This window comes from Tinamus guttatus, unplaced genomic scaffold (genome assembly GCF_059628265.1).
Source record: "Tinamus guttatus ecotype Peru unplaced genomic scaffold, ASM5962826v1 Tinamus_guttatus_pri_ptg000131l, whole genome shotgun sequence".
NCBI lineage: Eukaryota > Metazoa > Chordata > Aves > Tinamiformes > Tinamidae > Tinamus > Tinamus guttatus.
This window is the reverse complement of record NW_028288665.1, coordinates 3531765-3554953: the sequence shown is the minus strand read 5'-3', so window position 1 is coordinate 3554953 and position 23189 is coordinate 3531765. Positions and strand designations below refer to the sequence as shown.

General features: G+C 36.8%; 1 protein-coding gene across 1 annotated transcript; it reads right to left on the bottom strand.

Moving 5' to 3' along the window:
- Positions 1-6214: 6214 nt before the first annotated feature.
- On the bottom strand, positions 6215-22631 carry EEF1E1 (eukaryotic translation elongation factor 1 epsilon 1). Its single transcript, XM_088521712.1, has 4 exons — positions 22500-22631; positions 20838-21038; positions 13211-13306; positions 6215-6889 (listed from the first exon to the last, which is right to left on the bottom strand). Exons 1-4 carry the CDS (start codon positions 22605-22607, stop codon positions 6749-6751), a joined length of 546 nt encoding a protein of 181 aa, XP_088377838.1. The 5' UTR covers positions 22608-22631; the 3' UTR covers positions 6215-6748.
- Between the last annotated feature and the right edge of the window lie 558 nt (positions 22632-23189).

The following is a 23189-nucleotide window of genomic DNA, read 5'->3' as shown; positions in this document are numbered from 1 at the left end:
TGGAGCACAAAGCTTAGAGCTGCTCACTGAAACCAGTCTTTTAAATTGATGAAACATAATTCTCTAAAGTCAGTCTCCAAAATAAGTGAACTAATTTTGTTGAAACATTCTCTGCAAAATTTACTCACAGGTAAAACCTGTTTGAGTAATAATATGAAACATTGGGAAGTACTGAATACTCCGATTACAGTTATTAAATTAGTAATTACATAGACTAAAATAATTGTTTTTCACTCACATAGTCTATAAATAGTGCAGGTTAAATGGACAATAATTATCAGGGATATCATGATTAGCAGGAAATCATTAAAATCAAATTTTCTGTTCCCTTTTACCCTCCCCAAAATAACCATCACTTGCAGCCTATACATTGGCATTTACATTTTTCACTTGCACCCAGAGTTAAGTACCAACAAATCTTATTAGTGTTCCTACAACAGGATATTCCAGTTGGCTTGATGATCACTAATTATTAGCGATAGAATTGTTCAAATGCCCTTCTTTTTCCCTCCTTCCCCACTCTAAGTACAGTCCTTTCCAAGCATTAGTCGCTTTGTCAGAAAAGTTAATTCACCCTCTAAGCCATATGCTCCAGCTACCTTTTTATTCGCTAGAGAGGAAATCCTGTAAAGGGACTTACAAATACCGCATTTCTAGGAAAGACTTTTTACATCATGAACATTGTCAGGTTCTGAATTGTGAGACTGAAACAAGGGCAAATACTGTGACAGATAAGTGCATTCGTTTCCAGTACTACTGTCCTGAAACCATCTCTCCTATGAATATGTATATATATATAAAGGACATGCTTTATTTGATACACTTATGCCTTTTCCTTTCTTCTTTCTTTTTTTTTTCTTGCTTGCTCTCACTGCCCTGTCAAACTTATTCTCAAAACATATTTAAAAAATTAAGGAGGACTTAAAGAGGTGATGACTATAAAAAGACAATAGGTATACAGCCCCTAACCTGTCAGTTTGTAGGAAATAGTCATCAAGTCATAAAAATATGGAAATATCTATGGCTTGGAGCATGAAAATCAACATATGTAGTCATCATGTGTTTTTTTGGAAGATCTACTAAACAAACTGTGTCACTTTTGCCTTGCAAGGGAACCCGCTTTCTCTTTTAGGGATCACTGTGCCATTTACTATTAGTGTTAGCGGCATCCCGAATTGCAAAATCTTCAGATTAACGTGCCCAATCCTGTCAGTTTTCCCACAGGCTGTCTCGCGATGGTAATCCGCTAAAGGATTGTTTCATCCAAGCGGCGGTGTCCAAGTCAAACGCTGGCAACAGGCAGGGAAGCCCAAACCTGTTGAGGCAGACTTCAGCGGGGATGCGAGCAATTGGAGTGACAGCCCTTACGAGAGAGGAGCGGGGGACGTACTTTGCCTGAGCAGAATAAGTCCATGGGCTGCATCTGTGATGGAAGACTGGGACCGCAATCGTGATAGCTGGAAGTTTGTGGGCCGTGATGCTGATCCTGGTCAAAGCAGGCCCGCGGCAGCGCTGTTTGGAGTAGTGCCTTGTCAGATTAGCTCGACAGCTACTGTATTTGATGCTCAACCTGGACGGACAGGCCTGCCAGGCAGAAACTGCTCAGGCAGATGATGCTAGGGAGGACAAAAATTATCCACCGCAAGACTAAGAAGACAGATGACACCCAGCAGGAACAGCAAGCCAAATCTGCAGAATCCACAATACAGCTGGCTAGCCCTAGGCTACCTGCCCCTTTGAAGTGGAATAGACATCACGGACGAGCTGTCAAATTAGATCACCAGCCTGCAAACGCTGAAAGAGATTTAGTTCCTCCAACAGAGAAAGGAAAGTTTAATAGATGAAAATCTTCCTGAGGGGGCCAAGGTAATGCGGGAGGGGAATCCTTAAGATGCAACAACAATGAAAAATTACTGAGCTCCCTCCTGCCCACACAGAGAGAGACAAGATTGGCTCTGTTCTGCAGCAACTGGAATTATTGTAGTCACTACCAGCACAGAAAATAAAGGCAATGCCTGAAGGAATGTGCGCAGAGCAGCAACAAGTAACCGTTAGTACAAAATCAAATTCTCTCCCCAATCTATGATATCTTTATATGTCACCCTAAAGCTGAGGTCTAAAGTACGATAAATCCAATATTCAAGACATGCAGCAGTGGGAAGCAAAAATCCATTGCGAAACCAAAAACTCAGTGCAGCAGAGACGTATGATGGGAACTCCTCTAACATTTCTTTTGCAGTAGCGTTCAACCCAAGCACAGGAATGAGAGGAGAAAAATTCACTTTCAATGAACTGAGACCAAAATTAAGATTATTGAGTGTGTAAGCACATGCAGGGGTATACAGAGAGTATGAAACATTATGATTATGGACAGCAGCAGCATGATCTAATTATAGATGCAAATAAGAAATAGTGCTTTTAGGAGGAAAATATTGTATATATTAATCCAATAAACAGCTGCATCACTGCAGTTATACTTTGAAGTCAAAGACCATGAAACATTCCAAAGATGAAAAAAAGATAAAAATCAGAAAAAAAAATCCTTCAAATTTCAACTATAGGAAAAAAATGCCTACGAGATTTCATATGCATCTATTAATCCAATTTATGGTCCCACCAAGACAAATTTACTTGGTGAAAAATCACTATAATCTCTCAATTTGCAGCTTCAGCATTCATGTACCACAAAACCATAATACAGCTGCAGAGACAGAAGATGCTAGCAGATCAGAAAGGATGTGAACTAGACCTCTGAAAGGAAGAGCTTATACCCCATTCCTTGATAATGATTCCATATTTGTATCTATTACTCTCTTTTCTCTTTTCATCTCTCTCAGCTAATCTCTTTTTAAGTAAGATTCACAAGACTTTTCCGACGGGCTTTTGACCATCTATTGCTATTTAACCAAGAGGAGGGTGAGGATGCTCAGCTGCTAGAGCTCTCTATCTGTGGCATTAGTTGAGTGTATTTTGTTTTAGGGACAAAAACATGTTAACATTTTTTAACTTTTTTTTTTTTTTTTTGTAGAAAATGGCAAACATACACAAGAGCATCTTGAATGCAGAAAACTCATGTCCGTCTTAAATCTCTCGTTAAAGCCTCAACTGCCCGTTTATACACAGGATCTCATACTGACGGGTCTGGATGACTCCCAGTTGCCATCTGATGACTTCCATCAACTATATTTTAAAATACATTAGCAATTCTGTGTGTGTGCATATATGCACACCTGTGCGCATGGAGACTCAAGACACATTGTATCACGATACTCCAATAAGCCATGACATTTACTGGAAAATTTAAGATATACCTTTACAAAGACGCATTCTCATGTTCGTGTGAAGTATCAGATAGTAGTAAGAAATTCATTCCTGGAAGAAGGGCTCCTCCTGTTTAAAAATATTATGAAACAGGTGGAATAGACAACAGAGAAGGACCACAAGAGAAAAATGAAGTGATAAGACATCCCATTTTACAGACTAACTAGGATTCTTACTTCTCCAGATGTTATAAAACCTACCTACAGAATATCTGGCAATTTACTAGATGGAAACCTCTTGAAAGCAAGTATTTACTAACAACGAAGAGTGAACAAAGATAACAACTTGCTTCATGATACCGTTTTAATTGTTAACCAGAGGTGGTATGTACATAGCCTGCTATGAAAATAATTCATGACACAAAAGGAATTTGACAAAAAAAAGTGTTAATGCATTTACGTTAATATGAACAAATTCTTTACTGTTGTGATGAAAAGCCTGCATTTTAGTCATCTGAATGGTCAAGTTTTCCTAGCTTCTTGGTCTAAAATGAGAAGCGTTTTATTTTGTTAAGTGTAACACAGGTTTCCTTCCCAAATTTCTAATTCCTAATTAGTCTCTTCTCTAATGCTTCCATATTAAATCAGGATTTTTCTATAAATTATTGTTGTGCAATTGTAAATCTCTCCAATAGCTGTCCCTAACAAATTCCAAAGTCAAACTAAATTTTGACTCTGAATTTACATGTAGAAAAAAACAATTTCAGAAATTACCAGCCCATTTCTAGTACATTCCACTGCAATACTTGAACAAACAGCTGTTTCAGCCAGCTTTTCTGCAAGCAAGTCATCTTGGCATTAAGGTGAAAAAGGCAAGCCAAAGGGGTAAGTGTAAGATTTCACTGAATATTTAAAATAATCACATTTATTCTGCTGTTGAATTCTTAAGCTGCAGAAAGGTTGTCATGCAGTACTATCTCACCATATGGCAACAACCCCAAGTCCCAGAGGCACGTACTTAAAAGACCATAACATGTCAGGCCCTTGAATAAATAAGATAGAACAATTATGCAAAATAATAATACTGCAATGATGAGATATATTAATAAATGAGAGTGTCACTGTTCATGAATGCTGTGGAAATAAATTCCACACATCACTATGGTCACCATCTTCAAATTGTGAAGGAATGAAAGTAAAATAACAGCACGCTATTTGCTGCACCCTGAAGCAACAAAAATTTTAAGGGGTTGGAAGAGAGGAAAGTCACTTTTAGTAATGTTTAATGAAGGTATAATAAACCATTGCAGAAACAGAAAGACAAGGAATTGCAATTTTAAAAGTAGTAGAACATTTATCCACTCTCTTTATACAGACCATCAATTTCTTTTAATCCTGAGAATTATACCTGAGTAATCTCTAGTAGGCCATTTTTTTTTTTAATCACTTTTTTTTTTTTTTCAGAAGCTCCATATTTAATTGTGTTTGGTATTCCAAAAGCATTGAAGGGGCAGGGAGAGGTATAATTAATACCTTTTTCCAGGTATTTTCAAGAAGTCTTCCTAATCTTCCCTCTTAAATATACCTCCAAACAATGAAAACTCCAAAGACTAAGAGGAATGTGAAACTTCCCCAAACCCCTAACCTAAGGCACCAATGACTGACTCATTCTCCCTTGACAAACAGAAAATGACTTTGTGCAAGAACTCCAGATTTCTTTTTTCTCATTACCATTTGCCCCTAAACAAAACAACAAGAGAAATCCCTTCACCAAATCCCAAACCTCACTTGTATACATTCTAGGTAAGGATTGTTTGAATGAATTGGGAATAAGTAGTGCAAGTAATGACAGTTAAATGTGAAGCACAGGGACAATGAAACATCAGAACTTGGAGGTTTTTTTTTTTTTTTTTTTTTTAAATAACTGTAGCTAAAACCTGTACCTTATTCTATTCTACAAATCCCTTATGCAGCTCTTGAAAAGATCCCAAGACTTCAGTGAGAATTTCATAATTAAGCATGCACGGGCCTGCTTCTAAATTGTGAAGAACAGAAGCTGAAAAGCGATTCTTTTGGGAAGCAGTGAAAATCTTTTTAAAGCCAAAAAAGATTTTAAAACAAGACATTTGTAGAAGTAATAGCGTGCCTGAAAGTCCTCTAAGAAAAGAAACATGTATACAAAAAAGCACAGTCTGGAATTGCCCAAATTAAGATTACCTGTGCCGTTGTCTTCCACCTTCTAAGTATGCATTAGGATATGATTTATTTCCTCATCTCATTTCCTACCTACCCATGCTACTTTTTCCTTTAGAACCCTGCCTCACTCAAAATATGGAAGGTGTGCACATGAACAGCTGTCCTCAAGCTTTGTGTCCACTTCACTTACTGGGAGCCTCTTCAAGCAGCAGCACGTCAGGAGAGAAGCATGCACTTCCTCAGTCACCGAGCGCAAGGGCCACACAAATAGTTTGTTGAACACAGCTACAAAAACCAATATACAAGTTTCAGCTAAACATTTTTGTATTTCTTTCAGTACGTTAAAATATGTGCAGCAGCTAGTTGCCTGATTTAGAGACCCATCTTGAGTCACTAGGTTACCATTTTGTAATTAGAAGAAAAATCCGAAGCACCACAGTCTGTGGTGAAAGAAGTCAAAAGTATTTGATACAATATTATCTTTATTTTGAAATGAACTTGTCAAACTAGTTCATTATTACTTCAAGTAGTTTTTCCCCAAGATCTTGAAACATGCATTTCAATTTGTTCAGAACTATCATATGAAATAATGCAGAATTTTGAATAGCCCTATTGTTACCTTGTCCAAAAAAAAAGTGATTATAGTGTGAAAATAAAAGTCCATCTTTCAAAAAAATGAAGCAGTAAATTAACTATGCTCTTAAACTCTGATTTTTTATATTAAAAGAAATACTCAAAGTATCACAGCCAATTAAGACTAGACTTTTAAAATAATTTATTAGGTCACATAAATACTTTGTAACATTTGCATGTTCCCTTTGTTCACATCCTTGGCACACAATATAGCTCTTAACTTTTATAAAACTAGTGTAAACATCCATGGAAAATAAAATGAAAACAATGAAGGACAGATGTAAAAATTCAATAAATAGTAAAAGGAGTGAATATTGAGGGAAGAGAAATACCTCTTTCCTATGCCAAAGACTGTGCCACTACAGTTGACTCTGATCAACTAAAAGAACATTTTGTTTTTAAAAAAATAGTGAATTAAAAACTGGTGCTCAGTTTTCATCTTTCCATCATTGTTGAATTTAATCAGATACACAATATAATTCTACTGGTTCAAATTCTTGACAAACAACAGCTATTCAATGCAATATTATTATTTGAGGCATCAACAGTTTTGGTTCACATACAGAAGGTTACAAACCAGTATTTGCAAGTTAGTGGCTTTGGACAGTATAACATCTAAATTACCAATCACCATTTCAGTATAACATTACAGTTTTTCCTTAATGAGCATTGGTATATAACCTATTCTTGACAAAGATGACATTAGAAAGATGTTGTCGGACACCTGGACAATGTTGAATGTGGTTGAACCAGCGAGACACATTCAGGTATTTCTCCTTTTCCTGCACTGTAAGGTCAGCCTGCATGATGAAGAAATAGAAAGCACCATAAATTACATCAGTGTCATAACATGTGGCAATGGCAAGTTCACAGCTTTTAATTTTTTTTTTCAAGAAACAGAAGAAATTCTGACTGACCAAGTGTTCCATGTTAATTACGCACCTTAAAATTCACATCTTTATTTTAAAACTTAGTATTTTCCACTACAATCTGCATTATTTCAAAGGAACAGAACTAGTGTGTAGAATGTACTTTTGTAAGATACACTTAGCAGGCTAAAAAGCTTGAATGTAACACAACTAGCTAACTAATGCTTATGAGGGAAGTTTCACAAAATACACAGTGCAGTCTGAAATTCCTCCAACCTAGGAAGTGTTCTTGTCTCACAGGGTCAAGCAATCAACTTTGCATTTTAAGGTGGGCATGGTAAGTGTGTCTTTATTTTTATTTAATCCTCTCTTCAGGAACATTCAAACAGGAAAGAAACAATCAATCAAAAAAATCATCTATTTTCATTGAAGTTGCAAGATAGTTATTAAGACAACACAGCATAAAAGTTACCTAACTGTTCAAAAGTATTGACATGATTAGTAATTAAGGCATGATATAAGTTACTGTGGTAAAACAGTAAACAAGATCTGTCCATACAAATATTTTAAAATATGTCCATACAAGTATTTTAAAATAGTATCATTTAGTCTTCAAATTTGAGGTCCTGTTGTTCAACAGAGATCTCAAGTTAGGATCAGAGTAATTTGCTCAGTTACCCGAGATCAACAGCCACAAGAGGAAGAGTCAGGAGGAAGCTCCCAGCTGCGGCACAGCTATTACAACAGCTCCCCGCCACAGGGGTTCTGAGCGAGACTAATGAACAACCTGCATCTATTTACATTTGTCTGATCCAGCTTTCTGCTAAAAGTAATCTAGCATGGAGTACAGCAAGGGCAGTAATTTAGGAGACTTTGGAAGGTATGCTTCAAGTCAGCAACCTCCTTAAAGATTCTCTATAGAGTCTTCTATTACTTCAGTCTTAGTAGTAGAACTACTGTCTAGACTGCTTGTTTCTCCATTGATTTGATCATCTTTTAACGGGAGCAATAATAGTAATAACTCTCCCTTACCAGATCAGCTGTGTTATTTTTCCTTATTAGCAGTTTCAAGGTCTTCTCAGTCCCCTGCAACCAATTTAATTTGTTGGTCTAGACAGTAATATCCTTCCTCATGTTAACTAACTTAAAAATAGCTTAAGCTTCAAAACCACCTACAAAAAATATATCAGAAATGAGGCTTCTTAAGAATTACCCTATCACACGAATACTTAACTCATTCAGCATAGGATTTGTCTCATTTCATTTTCAGCTAGCTAAACTAGCCCTTGAGTCTATCATCTTGACACCTCGTGCAGTAATGGAAAGATGCAGGCACACCTAGAGAGGTCAGTTGTTAACAGAGGGCTCACTAGCTGAATGTATCTACTTTTACATTTAGACTGCTGAAGCTAAGCAAGGTTAATCTCCCTCCTCAGAAGCTAAACAGATGTCATTCTTTATGCCTTGTGGTATAAACACCAGACTTCATAGCAAATGAAGGTTCATTACAGATTTGATTCTGGGCATAGGACATCTGGCAAGAAACATACTCCAAAAAACTTTAAATCAAAAGCAAAGAGAGATACCCAAACTCATTTATTCAGCTGAAAGAGTGAAAAGCTGGTGTTCAAAATTAAGTCTCACACTGTTCTTCACCTGCAACACTCCAACCTTTTGAATTTAAAGGCCGGCTGTAACACTCACTGCTTCCCTTTACTATTCTCTTACTTGTTTTAGAACTGGAAAGTATTCATCATGTAGAAACAAATGAATTAGGATGTAACACTGGACAGTAGAACTACACTGAGGGAAAAGAGAATGAATTGCCAAGACCTGCAGGAGGGTAGTCTTAACCACTGCCACATAATGTTAGAGTTCTATTTATGAGAGAGATGGCAGCATAAGAGCAGCTGCAGCAACTGAGATGCAGGGATCTTGCAGTTGCTTCTGAAAACAAGTAGCTCCTCTTCCCGGGGAACTCGCCCATCAGAACACAAGCACATTACTACAGACAAATTTGCACAAACCTTTTGTAACTTTCAACTGTTCAACAGTTCAAGCTGTACAGAAAGAAAACTGTTGAACCTTTTCTTGTTACTGGCATAGAAATATAAACATTACTACAATTGCACATAGTGAAAAACAGAGATATCAATAAAAGGTTTCTAGGTCATTTTTAGGGGTATTGCAACAGAAAAGTACAAGTTATTTAAATATGAAGTGCTTCTTAAAATTAAGATATTTCATAATCTACCCGAAGTTCCTCATGCACCATATATTCAGGACACAATGAAAGTGCAGCACCATTTAGGGGAAGATGTTTTTGATCAAATACAGCTTATTATAATCCATGGTAGTTTTAAGCTGAAGCTTGGTACGACGCTTCAGAATTATTTAAAAAGCAACAGAGAACTTGCAAAAAGGCCCTAAAGCCTTCTGAAATTACTGAAAGTAAGAAAAGGTATTTAAGTATAAGCAAGTACTAGGAATACGGTAACATTTTAAGTTAATGATGGTTGTACAGTGACAGAAGTATAATTAAAACAGCTTTCTCGCAAAACTTTAAATAGATAACCACTTGATTATGAAAATGTTATGTTTTTCTTTAGGTTTTGCTGCAATACTGCATACACCTTCTGTATTTTTACAATGATAGTTCCCAAACTTAAGTTTCTTCCATGTAAATCAAAAGTAGTATGGAAAATTAGACCTTTATTCTGTTTGTGGGAGAAAAAAAAATGAGGGCAAAATAGACAGCTACTCTAGTAAAAAATGGATAATAAAAAAGCAGCTCTTTTGTACTCTGAGCACAACAAGTAAGATATTGTTACTTATTTACATAATGTACTCTATCAGTGAAATATATTAAAAAGCACTTTGCGGCATGCTCCACTTTTTACTCAGAACATAACTCTTAGGTTAATTGTTTAGAGATCACTGCAATGGCATTTTTACAACACTGTTAGATGGGTATTTTCTGTTCTTCCTCATTAAATTAGATAATTCCCCCAAGTTAAGAAAGGCTGCTGTTCTGCTATTAAAATAATTATTTGCTATTAAAGCAATTATTTTAATAGCAAAGCAGCAGACACTCAATTTGAAGAATTTTTTTAAATGATGAAAAAACCTGAAGTCTTCCATCACGAATCTCATGAAGGGTAACCAAGGTGGTCATAATGGAATGCAACCAGAACAGTTTCTAGAAGGGCTATAAATACATAAGTTTTAATTATATCTGCTTTCAGTAGCATTGGGGATACAGACATAAATTCCCATGCCCAAATTCTGGTCATGTGTCAGAAGTCTAAAAATACTTGATTAATATTTGCTTATGTCTGACCGTCTTCAGCATCAAAAGAAAGATGAAATACTAAGTACCTGATTTTGAAGTTGGCCTTACAGATATGGCAGAAACATGTGAACCCTATTTCATGGGATGCACACAGTTTTGACCTATATTCTGGTGTTAAAGGAACTTGCTTTTTTTTTTTCTTCTTTTTCTTTAAAAGAAAACATTTTTTGTAATTTAAGAGCTACTTCCAGTGTCACTTATTAGGACAAAAGCATATAACTCAGTACCAAGCAGTGTATTGATGAATATTAACAAAGAATTAAGCTAATCTGTTTATTCCAGGAAAAAAAGTGTTCATTATAGGGAAAATAACAACTGGATGCTGCACTACTAGTCCAGTCTTCCTAGTGTTCAATTTTAGTGTCTTGGACCTGAGGGGAGGGGGGGAAGCAAACAAACACACACACACACCAAAAAACAGCTTTTTAATACTAGGCTGTGTTTTATTAATCCCCAGGCTTCGACTGAGACTTCTTCTATTTGCAGACAGAAATTTCACAGACAAGTTGTTTTCTACAGTTTATTCAAGAAGTTAGATATCTAAATTTGAGACTTATTTGGTTCTGCAAAAATTAAGGAGGTATAAAAAAAGCCAAAGATCAGCCTTTCTATTATTACTGTTAAGTATTTTCAAACAGCATAATAGAAGTCTAATTCCTTTTAAGAACAAAAATATAGGGAAGCTTTTCTCTTTTTTATTAAAAAAAAAAAGAAAAAAAAGAAAAAAAAGAAAAAAAAAGGTCTGATATGAGAGCAAATTTGTTCCCATATGGGGGATTTAACACTTACTAGTTGCCTGACAGCTATCTCCCAGCAATGCTGCCACAGTTACCTGCTTTCTGGTATATTCATGCTTTACTCTAGCAACACTCAATTGCTCACTACATTCATCATTCCAAAGACATGGAATTTCATGACAATGTTAATTACATCATCTTGAAAAAGCTCATTTAGGAAGTTGGTATGAAACATTACATTTTGGGGGTATTTATGACCTATATTTAGATGCAGAACAAAATGATTAGTTCCTGCCTCATCACTACAACTGTATTTCTAATCATAGACCGAAAATATCTCTATTATGCTCTGCAAGAAGCCTGAAATAGTACTTGTAATTGTGAGTCTCACCAAAGTACTAATTCCCACAGTATGGATTATTAATCACTTATTACTACTGTGCTTATTAAGATAAGCAAAAAGAAGAGGAAGAATGAATACAAAGCATTCCGATAAAGAATCAGGAGGAATACTAAGCAGTAAGCACAAATGGTCCGGTCCAGTTACTGAAAATGCAGGTCCTAGGAACCACCCCTCCAGATAACTGTGAGAAAGGGGGAAAGAAGGCAGGAAGAAATATAGGCAATTTGTATTCAGAAACACTGAGAAAGGAAGATAAAACAGCAGGTAAAAAGTTCAAGTGATAATATAGGGGGGTATAAAACTTTCTAATGAAGTGTGCAACAGAAAACATTTACAGTTTCTTTTACTAATACTTGTTCTATTCAGGAAAACTAAAATAGTCTCAGTGTCAGTTAAGTTCTTAGTCCAGAGATATATCTTAAACAGAGGGTATTTAGGATGGCATGCCCATTACTTACCCCTTATAACTGAGCTCAAAAATTATCTTCCATGAAATCAAACATTTCAAAACCAGCTGTTGTACTAAGAACTTGTCCCGAGTAGTGTCTAGATGGTTGCAGGCACCCAGGAGCACCAAATCATTTGTTTTCACCATCTGTTCTTTTTCCCAAAGCAATAACTTGTATCTTTTTCTCCTTGATTAGGTGGTCTACTCTAGAGCAAACTTTAAATTTAAAATCTGCTTGATTTTCCCCTGCCTATTTTGTGTCTCATTTGTACTCTTACTGCCTTACAGCATATACAATCAACATTTCAAAGTAACTATGCACCCTCCTCAGCCATTACATGTGAAATATTTCATTTCTGACATTTTAGTCAACATATCTACCTGACTACTTGCAACATTTTCTAAGTAAAATTAAATCTTACATAATTAATTCCAAGTGACTTATTCTACCATATTTCAAGAAGTTTCTGAAATCAAGCTGCTTTTCCCACTCCTCTGCTTAAGGCTATCTTTTGAGCTTTCAAATCTTACTTCTGGACAAGTACAAGAGTTTACTGATGCTCAGCCACACAGGCATGTCAATGAGGCATCTCCAGGAAAAAAAAAAAAAAAAAAAAAAAAAAAAAAAAAAAAAAAAAGAAGCTTTTTCTCAAAAAAATGAATTCCCTTTGAGGGAAGGCCCACTCATTTACAATCACATTTAAACTACCAAAACATTAATAATTTCTCTTATTTTTCTTTTAAATTTCCTGTTTTGGTTCAAATTCAAGGTGCAGTGCTTCATAGTACCCCCTGAGCTATACAGGGACTGAAGTATTTCAGCATCACCACCATTCTGTACAAGAGTGATTTTTAATTTTTTTTAAGCATTGGTTCCCCTTTTTTTCCTTCCTGTATGTTATTAACTCTTATCAATTCTCTAAACACAAACAGCCCTTTTAGGATGCACGACTTTTAAATGCAATCATCATCTGGGAATTTAAGTGCATCTCTCATAGCACCAGGAGCATTTTTGTAATGTTTCAGATTTGAACAAATAAGAGTTCTGATCGTTAGAAATGCATGGAGAGAAGTTAACCTTATGTTACGCTATGTACAGAAAACTAAAGCACTCTGAATACCACAAACACTTATTTAGCTACTAACACAAAAGTGAGCACCTAAAACCATGTTATACTTGAAGCTCTTGTAAGAAATATCTCGATTTTTCACCCTGCAATTATCATTGCATGCCAATTTACAGCAAAATAATTTTAGATATATCTACAACTAGAACAGTTTTAAGTACAGAATTAATGCAAATACCACTTACCATGATGGAATGTAATCCATAGTACATCAAAATATCTGCTAATGTAAAATTGTTTCCTGCAAGGTAGACTTTATCTTCAAGGTACATGTTAAGATCCTAAAAGAGAGGAAGTCATTACACAGGTGTAAATGATTCCATAAAATTAAAGCAGTTGTTAAAAGAATTGAGAAATCCTCTGAAGACTGTGCCTGTGAAATAAGCGATACTTTTAATTTCTCTGAACTCAGTAAAGGATGAAAAAAATCTCAGAAGAGTCAAGATAATAACCTAAAATATAGTTCTCATTTGAAAATGAAAATTGAATAGAATTTAAATGCTAGTCTCTAAACAAAGAGGGAGTCGGTTATCTCCTGGCACATAATCTTTCATAATTCCCTCACTTAAAGTTTTGTAAACACAGCAGTGCAATTTATTTTATACTGGGGGCTGATTCCACAGAAATATTTTCAAGCTCATCTTTTGCAGGCCTCAATTACTGCAATTCCAAAATGCTGACGTTGTGGATTTTTAACTATTGTGTGATTCACACAAGCACCTGTGTTGCACATATGTACCTGGTAAATGGTAAGCATGGACTTAAGACTCAGAGGGGAGCACTCTGCCTTTCTAACAGCAGCAGCTTATTCCGCGTTCCAGGACTCTACACACAATGCAGTTGATCAACGAAATTCTGGAACTGCAAATGTGCAAGATGTCAGAGAAACAAAGGTGGGGGCAAAAAATGTGTTTCGAGCTCAACGACTGCAACCTGATACCTGGTATCACTCGACTTTTGAAAAAAAAAAAAAAGATTTGCTAGCAAATCTTAATGCTACCATTGATTCAGTTTTTACACCAAGTACTCTGAACAGAGCACTGCATTTGCTTTTTAAGAGCTTTTCTCTAAGATTTTTAACAATTCCATGTAAGATACTAAATAGGCAAGCAGCTGGAGAATTTCACTGGATTCACTAAAATAAGTTATACATAGTATATTTCAAATCTGTAGTGCTAAAGGACCCTCTCTTTCTATACGTTTTATATGAACAATCATTTTCTATGAGAAAGCAGAAGGCTGATTTGAGATTTAACATCTCAATTCTTAAATAAGCAAACAAAAAACACAAAACACACACAGATATCACTTATTTCAGTAGAGTTTTAGCTGTCCATAAGCAGTGTCTCTTCCTACCCTTCACAGCTTACCCATCTGTCACCCAATTCATGCACTAAATTGCCTCCCCCTCTCTCCCTCTAAGGGAGAAAACAAGAGTGAACAAAATATACTTTCACTCCAGTTCTGACATAAACAAGCCTCAGTTTTATTATAATTCTATACGCAATGCAGGAAAACAGTTTCCTAGCTTTTCCTTTTTGTTCAAAACTTGTTGTTAACTGATTAAAATTGCTATAGTAAGTGCACTGCTTTTTCCTCTTTTCTCACAATATTCCCGTCAGTTTTCTCGTGCCGTCTTTTTCTGGAAACATAAACAAGCAGCTTCAAGACTAGCTACTTAATATTTTGAAAAATATCTCTTATTTAAGTTATCAGTCTCAATTGCAGTATGCTTCATTTTAAGAGAACTTCTTGTTTCAAAGAAAAAGTTTATATGTACTGTAGAATATCTCCATCTATTTGAGACTTTAACACTATGGAACAACAAAAACAACACACTGAAGTTAAATCTATTTTTTTTCTTTGATCTGTAAAACTAAAGATTAGTCCTTTTTCTATGTAATAACTCTCTCAGCATTTTAGGGTTTATTTACTTTAATTATTAATAGATATCTGACCTTGCATCTGAAATTGGCAAATCTGACACCATTACACTACTTTTCATTTCTTTGATGACCTCTTCCTGACAGGTCATTTACACATTTATAATAGTTAAACATCCTAATGTCTGCTTTTATTTCTTTCATTAAAGCAAATAAAGGATGATATTAAGCCCTACACAGTTAAAACACCGTAAGGTCATCTGGCTATGTAGCTCCCCCTCTCTCCCTTTAGACTGTTTATCAATCTGTTCATATTACTTAGCTCTCAGGTTGGTTCAAATATTAAGCTACATTTCTGTAGAATTTCATTCTGCCAACACAAAGGCACACACAGGATTAAAAAAAACTTGCACTAAGAAAATCTATAGCTCAGTTTACTGAAAAAGTTGTACTAATTAAGTAGTACAGCGAAGCTATTTCACTAGACAAAATTCTGAATTCCTGCATTAAAGAAGTTGCATCATGTTAAATTTTCATTTCACACAATTTTTAAGAGGTAAACGGATTTTTGTGCAGAAACACCAGTTTGCAAAGTTATTCAGGATACATTAAACCATTAAAATAATTTTGCCCACTCTTTGAATATACTGCACAGGTTTATTTATTATTTGTACATACTCAAAATATTCACCCCTAAATATCCTGAAAATTTAAAGACAAAGTAAGCAACTACAGTGTGAACCATTTTTTACTCTGGCTTACCAAGTTTTATGAACTCAGCTGAGTCAACAGAATTTGACTGATGTGGTTTTAATCTTGGAGAAATTCTGAACAGGCACCATTGCTCCGTTAACATTTAGTAAATTGTTCTGAACACACTCTCTAAAAGTCAACTTAATTTAGAAACTCTATGACACATTTTTTTTTCCATGTGCAATAGGAGCATTTAGTTAATCTTTTCTAACAGGTTACAAGTCCCATTAAAATGGTTACGTTAACACCTAACAGCCAACTGTGACAGTTTCCATATTAAGAAAGCTTCATTTTTGGGAAACTAAGTGACCATGACATTGAACTGAAATAGTCCTCATGTCCTGAAGAGATTAATGGAAACAAGAATACAAAACTGTATCTGAACTACTGCTATGCCAGGGAGATTCAGATATTTTAGCTGCCATTCATGGCATTGTCTTTCACATACTGAGTATCACTATTTAAACCAATTACATGCAACTTCCAAGATCAACTAAATCATCTAAATACAGAAATAAATGTATGCAACAATATTAACTTATTGTTGCAGTCTCTCAGGAATGTCTTCCCCAAGTCTGAGGCAAACACACGAGGTATAATTGCACCTTATTTTAATAATATGCTTTTAACAACTGTAACAGTTTCATTCTTGGGTATGAAGAAGAAAAAGCAAAGAAAGTTGAAAAGATACTGTATTATCTATGGACTGACTGGTGGATTAACATTTGCTTGTTCTATGGCACAGATGTCCTATTTACAGCCCATATCTAAGATGACAGCTCAGTACACCTCACCCCCAGCCTGCCCACACTTGCTTAATATCTTTTGAGGATTTAGTCCAACTGCCTGTAATCCAACTAATCGACAAAATGATTGAACTCCCTTTCAATCATCACTGGGATAAGGCTATCACTGCAGCTCAGACAAGTAACCACTATTTCTTAAAATAACTCAGCAGCTTGCAGTGATCTAACCGCATGCTAATTGTTTTAGGGACATTTTGTCCTTAAAAACACTGATGCTGTTGTACACACTCTCTTTAAAAGTAAATCCACATTCCTCCAGTCAGTAGTATTCTCAGGATCACACTAATGCTCTAGGTGCCTTTACACTGCACCATGCAGTGACAACAGATCATGCTCAGCTACACTTGGGGCTCTCTGAAAATACAAGATACAAGAACAAAACAAAACTTCCTTCTGGGGTAGTTCCCCCACCCCCCGCAACAATACTTTGAATTATAATTCAAGATTCTGATGCATAACAGGCGAACTATGATCTAAACTGGTCTGTAGGACTACTATGTTCACTCTGCCACTTTTTCTCCAGAGAACACAAAGGAAAAATAATCAAACATGGCTCAAATAATCAGATGCACCTTTTCTGGACTCTAATTGCACAGCATCTCACTGCTGCTAGAGAAGGGAGAGGAATGAACTCAGAGACAAAGCTTAAAAAAAAAAAAACACTTGTTAGACAAGCTCACCAATTTAAGTAGATACCCCATTTCAAAGTTTGTCAACTAACAGTATACCAAAAATCAGGATTAGCTACATACATGGATTATAGCTTAGCCTGCCTCACAGGTTTTGGAAACAGCAATTCTTTAAACAAGCAGCATAATCAGTAACTGATGCTCTCATTTAGATTTCTAATTGCATTTTATGACTACAGCCATAAAGAACAGACAATTAAAAGTATCTGACATAACCTAACATCTTCTATGTGATACATTTGAAGTGATACGCACATTCTTGGTTTTAACTGTCCTTCAGGATTAGAGGTTACACTAGAGCTTTCTACATTTGTTTGGAAACTTTCCAGTGAATTCCAGCACATTGCAGTATTTTGAATAGAGGATATGATTATTAAGAAGTCTCCAAAGACTTTTTCTGCCCCCTCACCACCATTCAAGTTCTAAATATCTAAAATTGATGAAGCAAAGACATTCAAACCCCCTAGATGCAACTCATTAACATCTGCATAGACATTTGGTACCACAGAAAAGGTTTTTTAAAAAGGTTCTCAATTTCTCCCTAGAAGCATAACAATCCTATTTGATACCCAGCAGAATCATTTTGCATTTTTTTCCCTTGTACAACTTAAATTTCTTATTAACCAAAAATCACACAGCTGACTAAAGGAAAATAGTATTGCATTGGGGGAGAATGGGGAAGGATGTGGGGAGGAGGTAACAGAGAGAATGAGTACCAAAACACATCAGAAATATATCATTCACAATCATCATTCCTACTGCAGTGTTTGCTGCAGAACCGCCCAGAGATAGATCCTTCTGTTTTGTTCAGTAGAAGAGCTCAAACAAAAACTTAGACAAAGCGACACACATTGATAGGTTCTGAGAAGTATGACATTTGCTCTAAGCAATAATAATAGAAGAAAATTTGACTGGGACAGACTACAATTGCTATATTGTTTTCTTAAGACCTTAAAAAAGACAGACCCATTGTATTTAAACTAACTAGTTTGTTACTGAAGTTTTTCAAGTTTTTCATCTCATTTAACAGAGGCAGCCTAAGGTTTACAACAGAAGCAAGTGAACTGTTTCTGGCACAGCTGATTATAAGTTGTGGCTCTAGGCTGCAATTGTCCCAAGACTGCCACTGTGTATTCCAGACATATTGTAGAACTACAGTCTCAGACTTGCCTCTTTTTTTTTTTTTTTCCTTCCTTCATACTCCCTTTTGGCATAGTGTATTTTAATGGTAGACTGCCTCTTGTTCTGATTAATCATGGTAGCAAGAGAATAAATTTAAAAAAAAAAAAAGTTAATTGCTATACTGTCAAGTTATTAATAGTAGAACAACTCCACAGCACCCTTGTGTCAAGATAAATCCTGGCAGTTCACCATCTGCTAAGAAGAAAAAAAAGGAAAATTTTAAATTGTCAGTATTTGTTCTAATAAATAGCTTATCGGTTTAAAGGCACTGTGTTACTCCCACAAGTGACACAATGTTCCTAGTAAAGAAGCTTTGTTTGGAAACACTTCATTTATTCACGTATCTGTATTTCAGACATACTCACACTCTTTTCTAACTGGCAGTCTTAAGAATAAAAAAAAAAAAAAAAAGAAAAGAAAAACAAGAACAACAACAACAACAACAAAAACCAAAAGAACATACCCTTCACCATTAAACAATTTATATTTCTAAGTTTGGTTTTAATACTGAAATGCAGTTTTGCACCTATTCAGGTGTGCAAATTGACCAAGTTATCATCACTTAAGCCAGTCAGAGCAAATATATTTTGTTATAAAAAGACAGAAAACTTCTTAATGCATTTGTAACACAGGATAAGAAAGGTAAGCAAAATTTGTTCTTGTATGGTCTTCTCATAGTTTGTAGCAGCATAAAGTAGAAGTTAGTTAGAAGCCAAATAAAAAAAAATGCATTTTTTTTATCCTATTAACCATAAAGGGCATTCTGTTTGTTCATTTCAGTGTGATTTAAGAACTGAAATACTCTGTCTTCCAGGATAGGTGTCTACCAGCCAGACACCTGCTAGGTGCCTTGAAACACTACCAGCTAGAAAAACAGAAAGTCAACATGATCCTCTTTAATAAACTAGTGCTGGATTGGGGTTCCATCAGCTTTTATTTTTGTTATTTAGACACAAGGCCAACTTTTGCACAGTGTTCATTCATTTGTAGTCAACTTAGACTATAAATTCAATAACGACCTAATGAATTATAATTAATAATTTGCTACTAACATGATGAATAGGTCTATATTGTTGGACTGTCTTCTATAAAAAGACTAAAAATAAGGTTGGAAGGAGCCTCTGCCTGACTCCTAAACAGGAAGTTCTACCTCCTGTTTAAAGTTGAGCTAACCTTTAACACCATCAATGACTTATTAGTTAAATATAGAAGTTTTCTAAGGATGGAGATTATAGTTTTGATTAATATCTGTTGAGCAACCATGACTAAAGATTTTCAAAGCATTCACACGTAGAGAGTAAAATCTGCTGCATATCCGGGAAAGTGTCACTTTGACAAGGACAACCAATTACTGATAAGGCTTTGTTTCACTGGGTTTTGAAGCACAGCAAAGTTAAACAAGCTGTTAACTCTTTCTCTTGACCTCTGCTTCAGTAAAACTTAAGGTCTTTCTGTAGTAATTTCAGTTGACACAGGCTAGCCCCACCTGACAAGTGAATAGATCTCTCAAGTAAGACTCTGCTAACCTCAGGTATAGCCAATCTTTCTGAAACCTTGCAGCTCAGAGCTCTTCTAAACCGAAGCTAGTCAGCAGCACCAATTATTTTGCACTTTTTAAATATAAATTACATAGACTTTCAAAATTTAGAAAAAGAATAAATAACCAGGAAAATGAAAAGCTTGGGTCAAGAGCTAACAAGATTTTACTCTATACTGTACCCTTTTTCTAAACAGAGCCCTTAACACTTAACAGTGCAAAAACATTTTTCTCTTTGAGCCTTGTTCCCAGAAGACTGCAAAAATACTAATTACCAGTCACAAGAAGGAAAATAGAGCAAGTTTTTCAATCTACTCCTTGCCATCTGGCTGCTGAAATAACTGGGTAACCCTTTTAAGAAAGGCTGAGGCTTAAACTACAGTAACAACTTAATATGGCTGACCAAAATCTCCATACAGATGTAGCTCAATAGGAAGGACAGTTTTACACAGGTTCCCTATGGTTTCACTTCTAAGCATTTCACATAAAATTCTGCCTAATAACTCCTTTTGTTACTGATACCAATCACCAAAGCATCACGGTTTATATTCCAGGTTATCAAATTAAGAAAATAAGTCTTAAAATTTGCAGAGCAGAGTTTTCTTGAAATACAACACAGAACAATTTGTTTATATCTGAGATCTTATCAGGACAGGAAGAAATCAGTGTCTTAAAAGTCTCACAGGAGACTAGAGAACTGTACAATCTTTAAACTATTTGGAATGTGTTACTTTACAGTATTGCATCCATGAAAGAAGGTAGAGCTCAGCTTCATACAGTTTATATTATTCTCATATATTGTTTCTCGTAAAGGTAAAAACTCAGCAAGCACTATAAAAGCCAATAATTAAACATGCATCAAGTCTTCAGTTTTATTAATCATTTGTTCACATATATATCTTGGTCTCCTTTAGGGCCTAACCAGTCCAAAATTCAGTGGGAAGGTAATTAGCAATCTTTACCTTGAGAATTACTCTAGTATCTTCTTTACCAGAGCATCCATCTACTCGAGTCACTCTGTATTCCAACCATTGCTGAACAACAGCTTTCTCTTCTGCATTGCTTCCAAGCAGTTGTTCTTTCTTAGCTTGTTTAACTAAATGGGCAGCTATAGTAGCTAATCCTATTAGGCCAGGACCATTGTTTGTTTGAAGAACAGGTATCTAAGAGAGACCAAAAAAAAAAAAAAAAAAAAAAAGCTTAACTACATAATTTAAGTATTCTCATAAAGAATAGTTATGCCACAGATCCTCCCTACTATGTTAAAAATAGATTTAAAAAAAAGGCGACAAAAAACCAAATATAACAGCATTTAAAAGCATTCACATTGAGGGCAGTAAAATCATAAGGAAAACGTTCTATTTTTACCCTTTTAAGCAATTTATTTTTACTTTTTAGAAAAAAGGTATTTACATATACATTTTGACAGATCAACAGAAATTCTGTTCAACATATTTTAGCTCAATATAATCTAAGCTATACTAATATCAACAAGAGAGCCTGTTGTGATACTTCTAAAGTCTTAGTAACTGTGGACTGATTTCCAAATTCAGAATCCTAGCCTAAGACTGTAAAGTCAGAAGCACCTGATCTCTCTGAACATATCACAGTAGCCAGGACTTACTGAAATACTTATTCATACTTCCTATTCTATAGAGTCAAATACTCAGACAAAATCAAAATCTCATACGTATCAGGTGAGGACAACACATGACACTTCTGTAACACTCCTCATTATTTTAACCAAGAAAGTCTTTGTTGGATTTGGGATTCACAGTGACATTACTGTACATTAAACTGATTTTCTCCATGATTTAGGAAGCTTAGGAAAAAGGCACGCATGCAACAATTCATTTTAAAAAATCCCTTCGATTCAGACGCCATCTTTAATGATACCAAAGATGCTTACTGCTCTTAAAAGTATTGCAGGCTTGACATACAATGAGGTATAGCCAAACAAGTACTAGTAAGCATGTCAGCTTGACTTAGATGCTACTTCAGATAAGCACTACCAGCCTACTAAAGTATGAAAGCAAAACAGAGTGCCGTAGTAGACTAAAAGCACAGTCATTTACAACATCAAGTGATGCAATGTACTGAAATTAGTAGTAAAAGCTGCTACCCCTCTCCACTCTCCTCCTTTTAAGTATCTGACCATGCGGCATCACTTGCTTATGTTTAAAGTTAATTAACAGAAAATGCAGGTTTAAAGCACAATACTTATTTCCTTGATATTTTACTCTAAAAATCAGAGACTATCATTCATTTTCACCTTAAGCACAACGACAGATAAACTACTACTGGACAAACCTACTGACTTAATTTTTTCCCAGAATCATGCTTCACAGTCCTTTAAAGAGAACCACGATAACCTTTAGGTGGACACGGAGAGGCTGCCAGGAGCCGCGAGTAGGCAGTGAGATCCTACGGCCGCAGCTGGCGGAGGGGAAAGAGAGAAGGGGGCGGAGGAAAGAGACGGAAAATCCATCCCCGTCGGTGGAGAGGCCGCTCTCCCCGCTCGAACCGGGAAATGGCGCCTGGAAGGCGGCACGAGAAAGGGCCGCTGGGGAAAGGGGCTGGTGGCTGCGCGCGCGCCGCTGCCGGCCCCTCCTCACTCCCTTCACCTTCCGCTCCCCCTGGACGCCGTACTTGTTCCCTCCGTGCAGGCCCAGCGCCCTCTCCAGCCGCGCCAGCTCCGCCGGCCCCGTCCCGGCCTGCGCCGCGGCTGCCATCTTCGCAGCGCGCCACCTGCGAGAGGGAGAGCACCGCTGCCAGCACCTCGCAACAACCGCCAGGCCCATTGGCCGGCAGCACGACCACGCCTCCCCAAGAACCTTCGCTGCTATTGGCCTGCAGCAGCCCGCCACCCAACCAGCACGCTCCCGCCTCAGCGGACGCATGCGCTGATTGAGGCTTGCCTGGGAGGCCCGAGGGGAGGGAAACGAAACGGCACGGGTCGCTAAGCGCGCATGCGCCACAGAGGTGGGCGTGCGGCAGCCCCCGCCCCTCACTTGCCAGCATGCGCATGCGCACCCGCATGCGCTGCGGAGGTGGGGCCTGGACTGAGCCACGCCCCCAGTCTGTGACGTAGCGCTGGGCGTGGCGGGGAGCCGTTGTGGCCGTTGGCTGCGTTGCGCGTCCTCAGCTCCCGCCCAGGGCTCCGCGGCGTCGCCGGGGCGGCGGGGGACGCGCCCGCAGTGTGCGGGGCTGCGTTGGCAACTGGCTCTGCTATTTTCTTGCGGAAAATGGGAAGAATTCTAGTGAATTGCTGCTTCTCTGCAGTTGCAAGGTTTTCAGATCTTGCCTGCTGATGG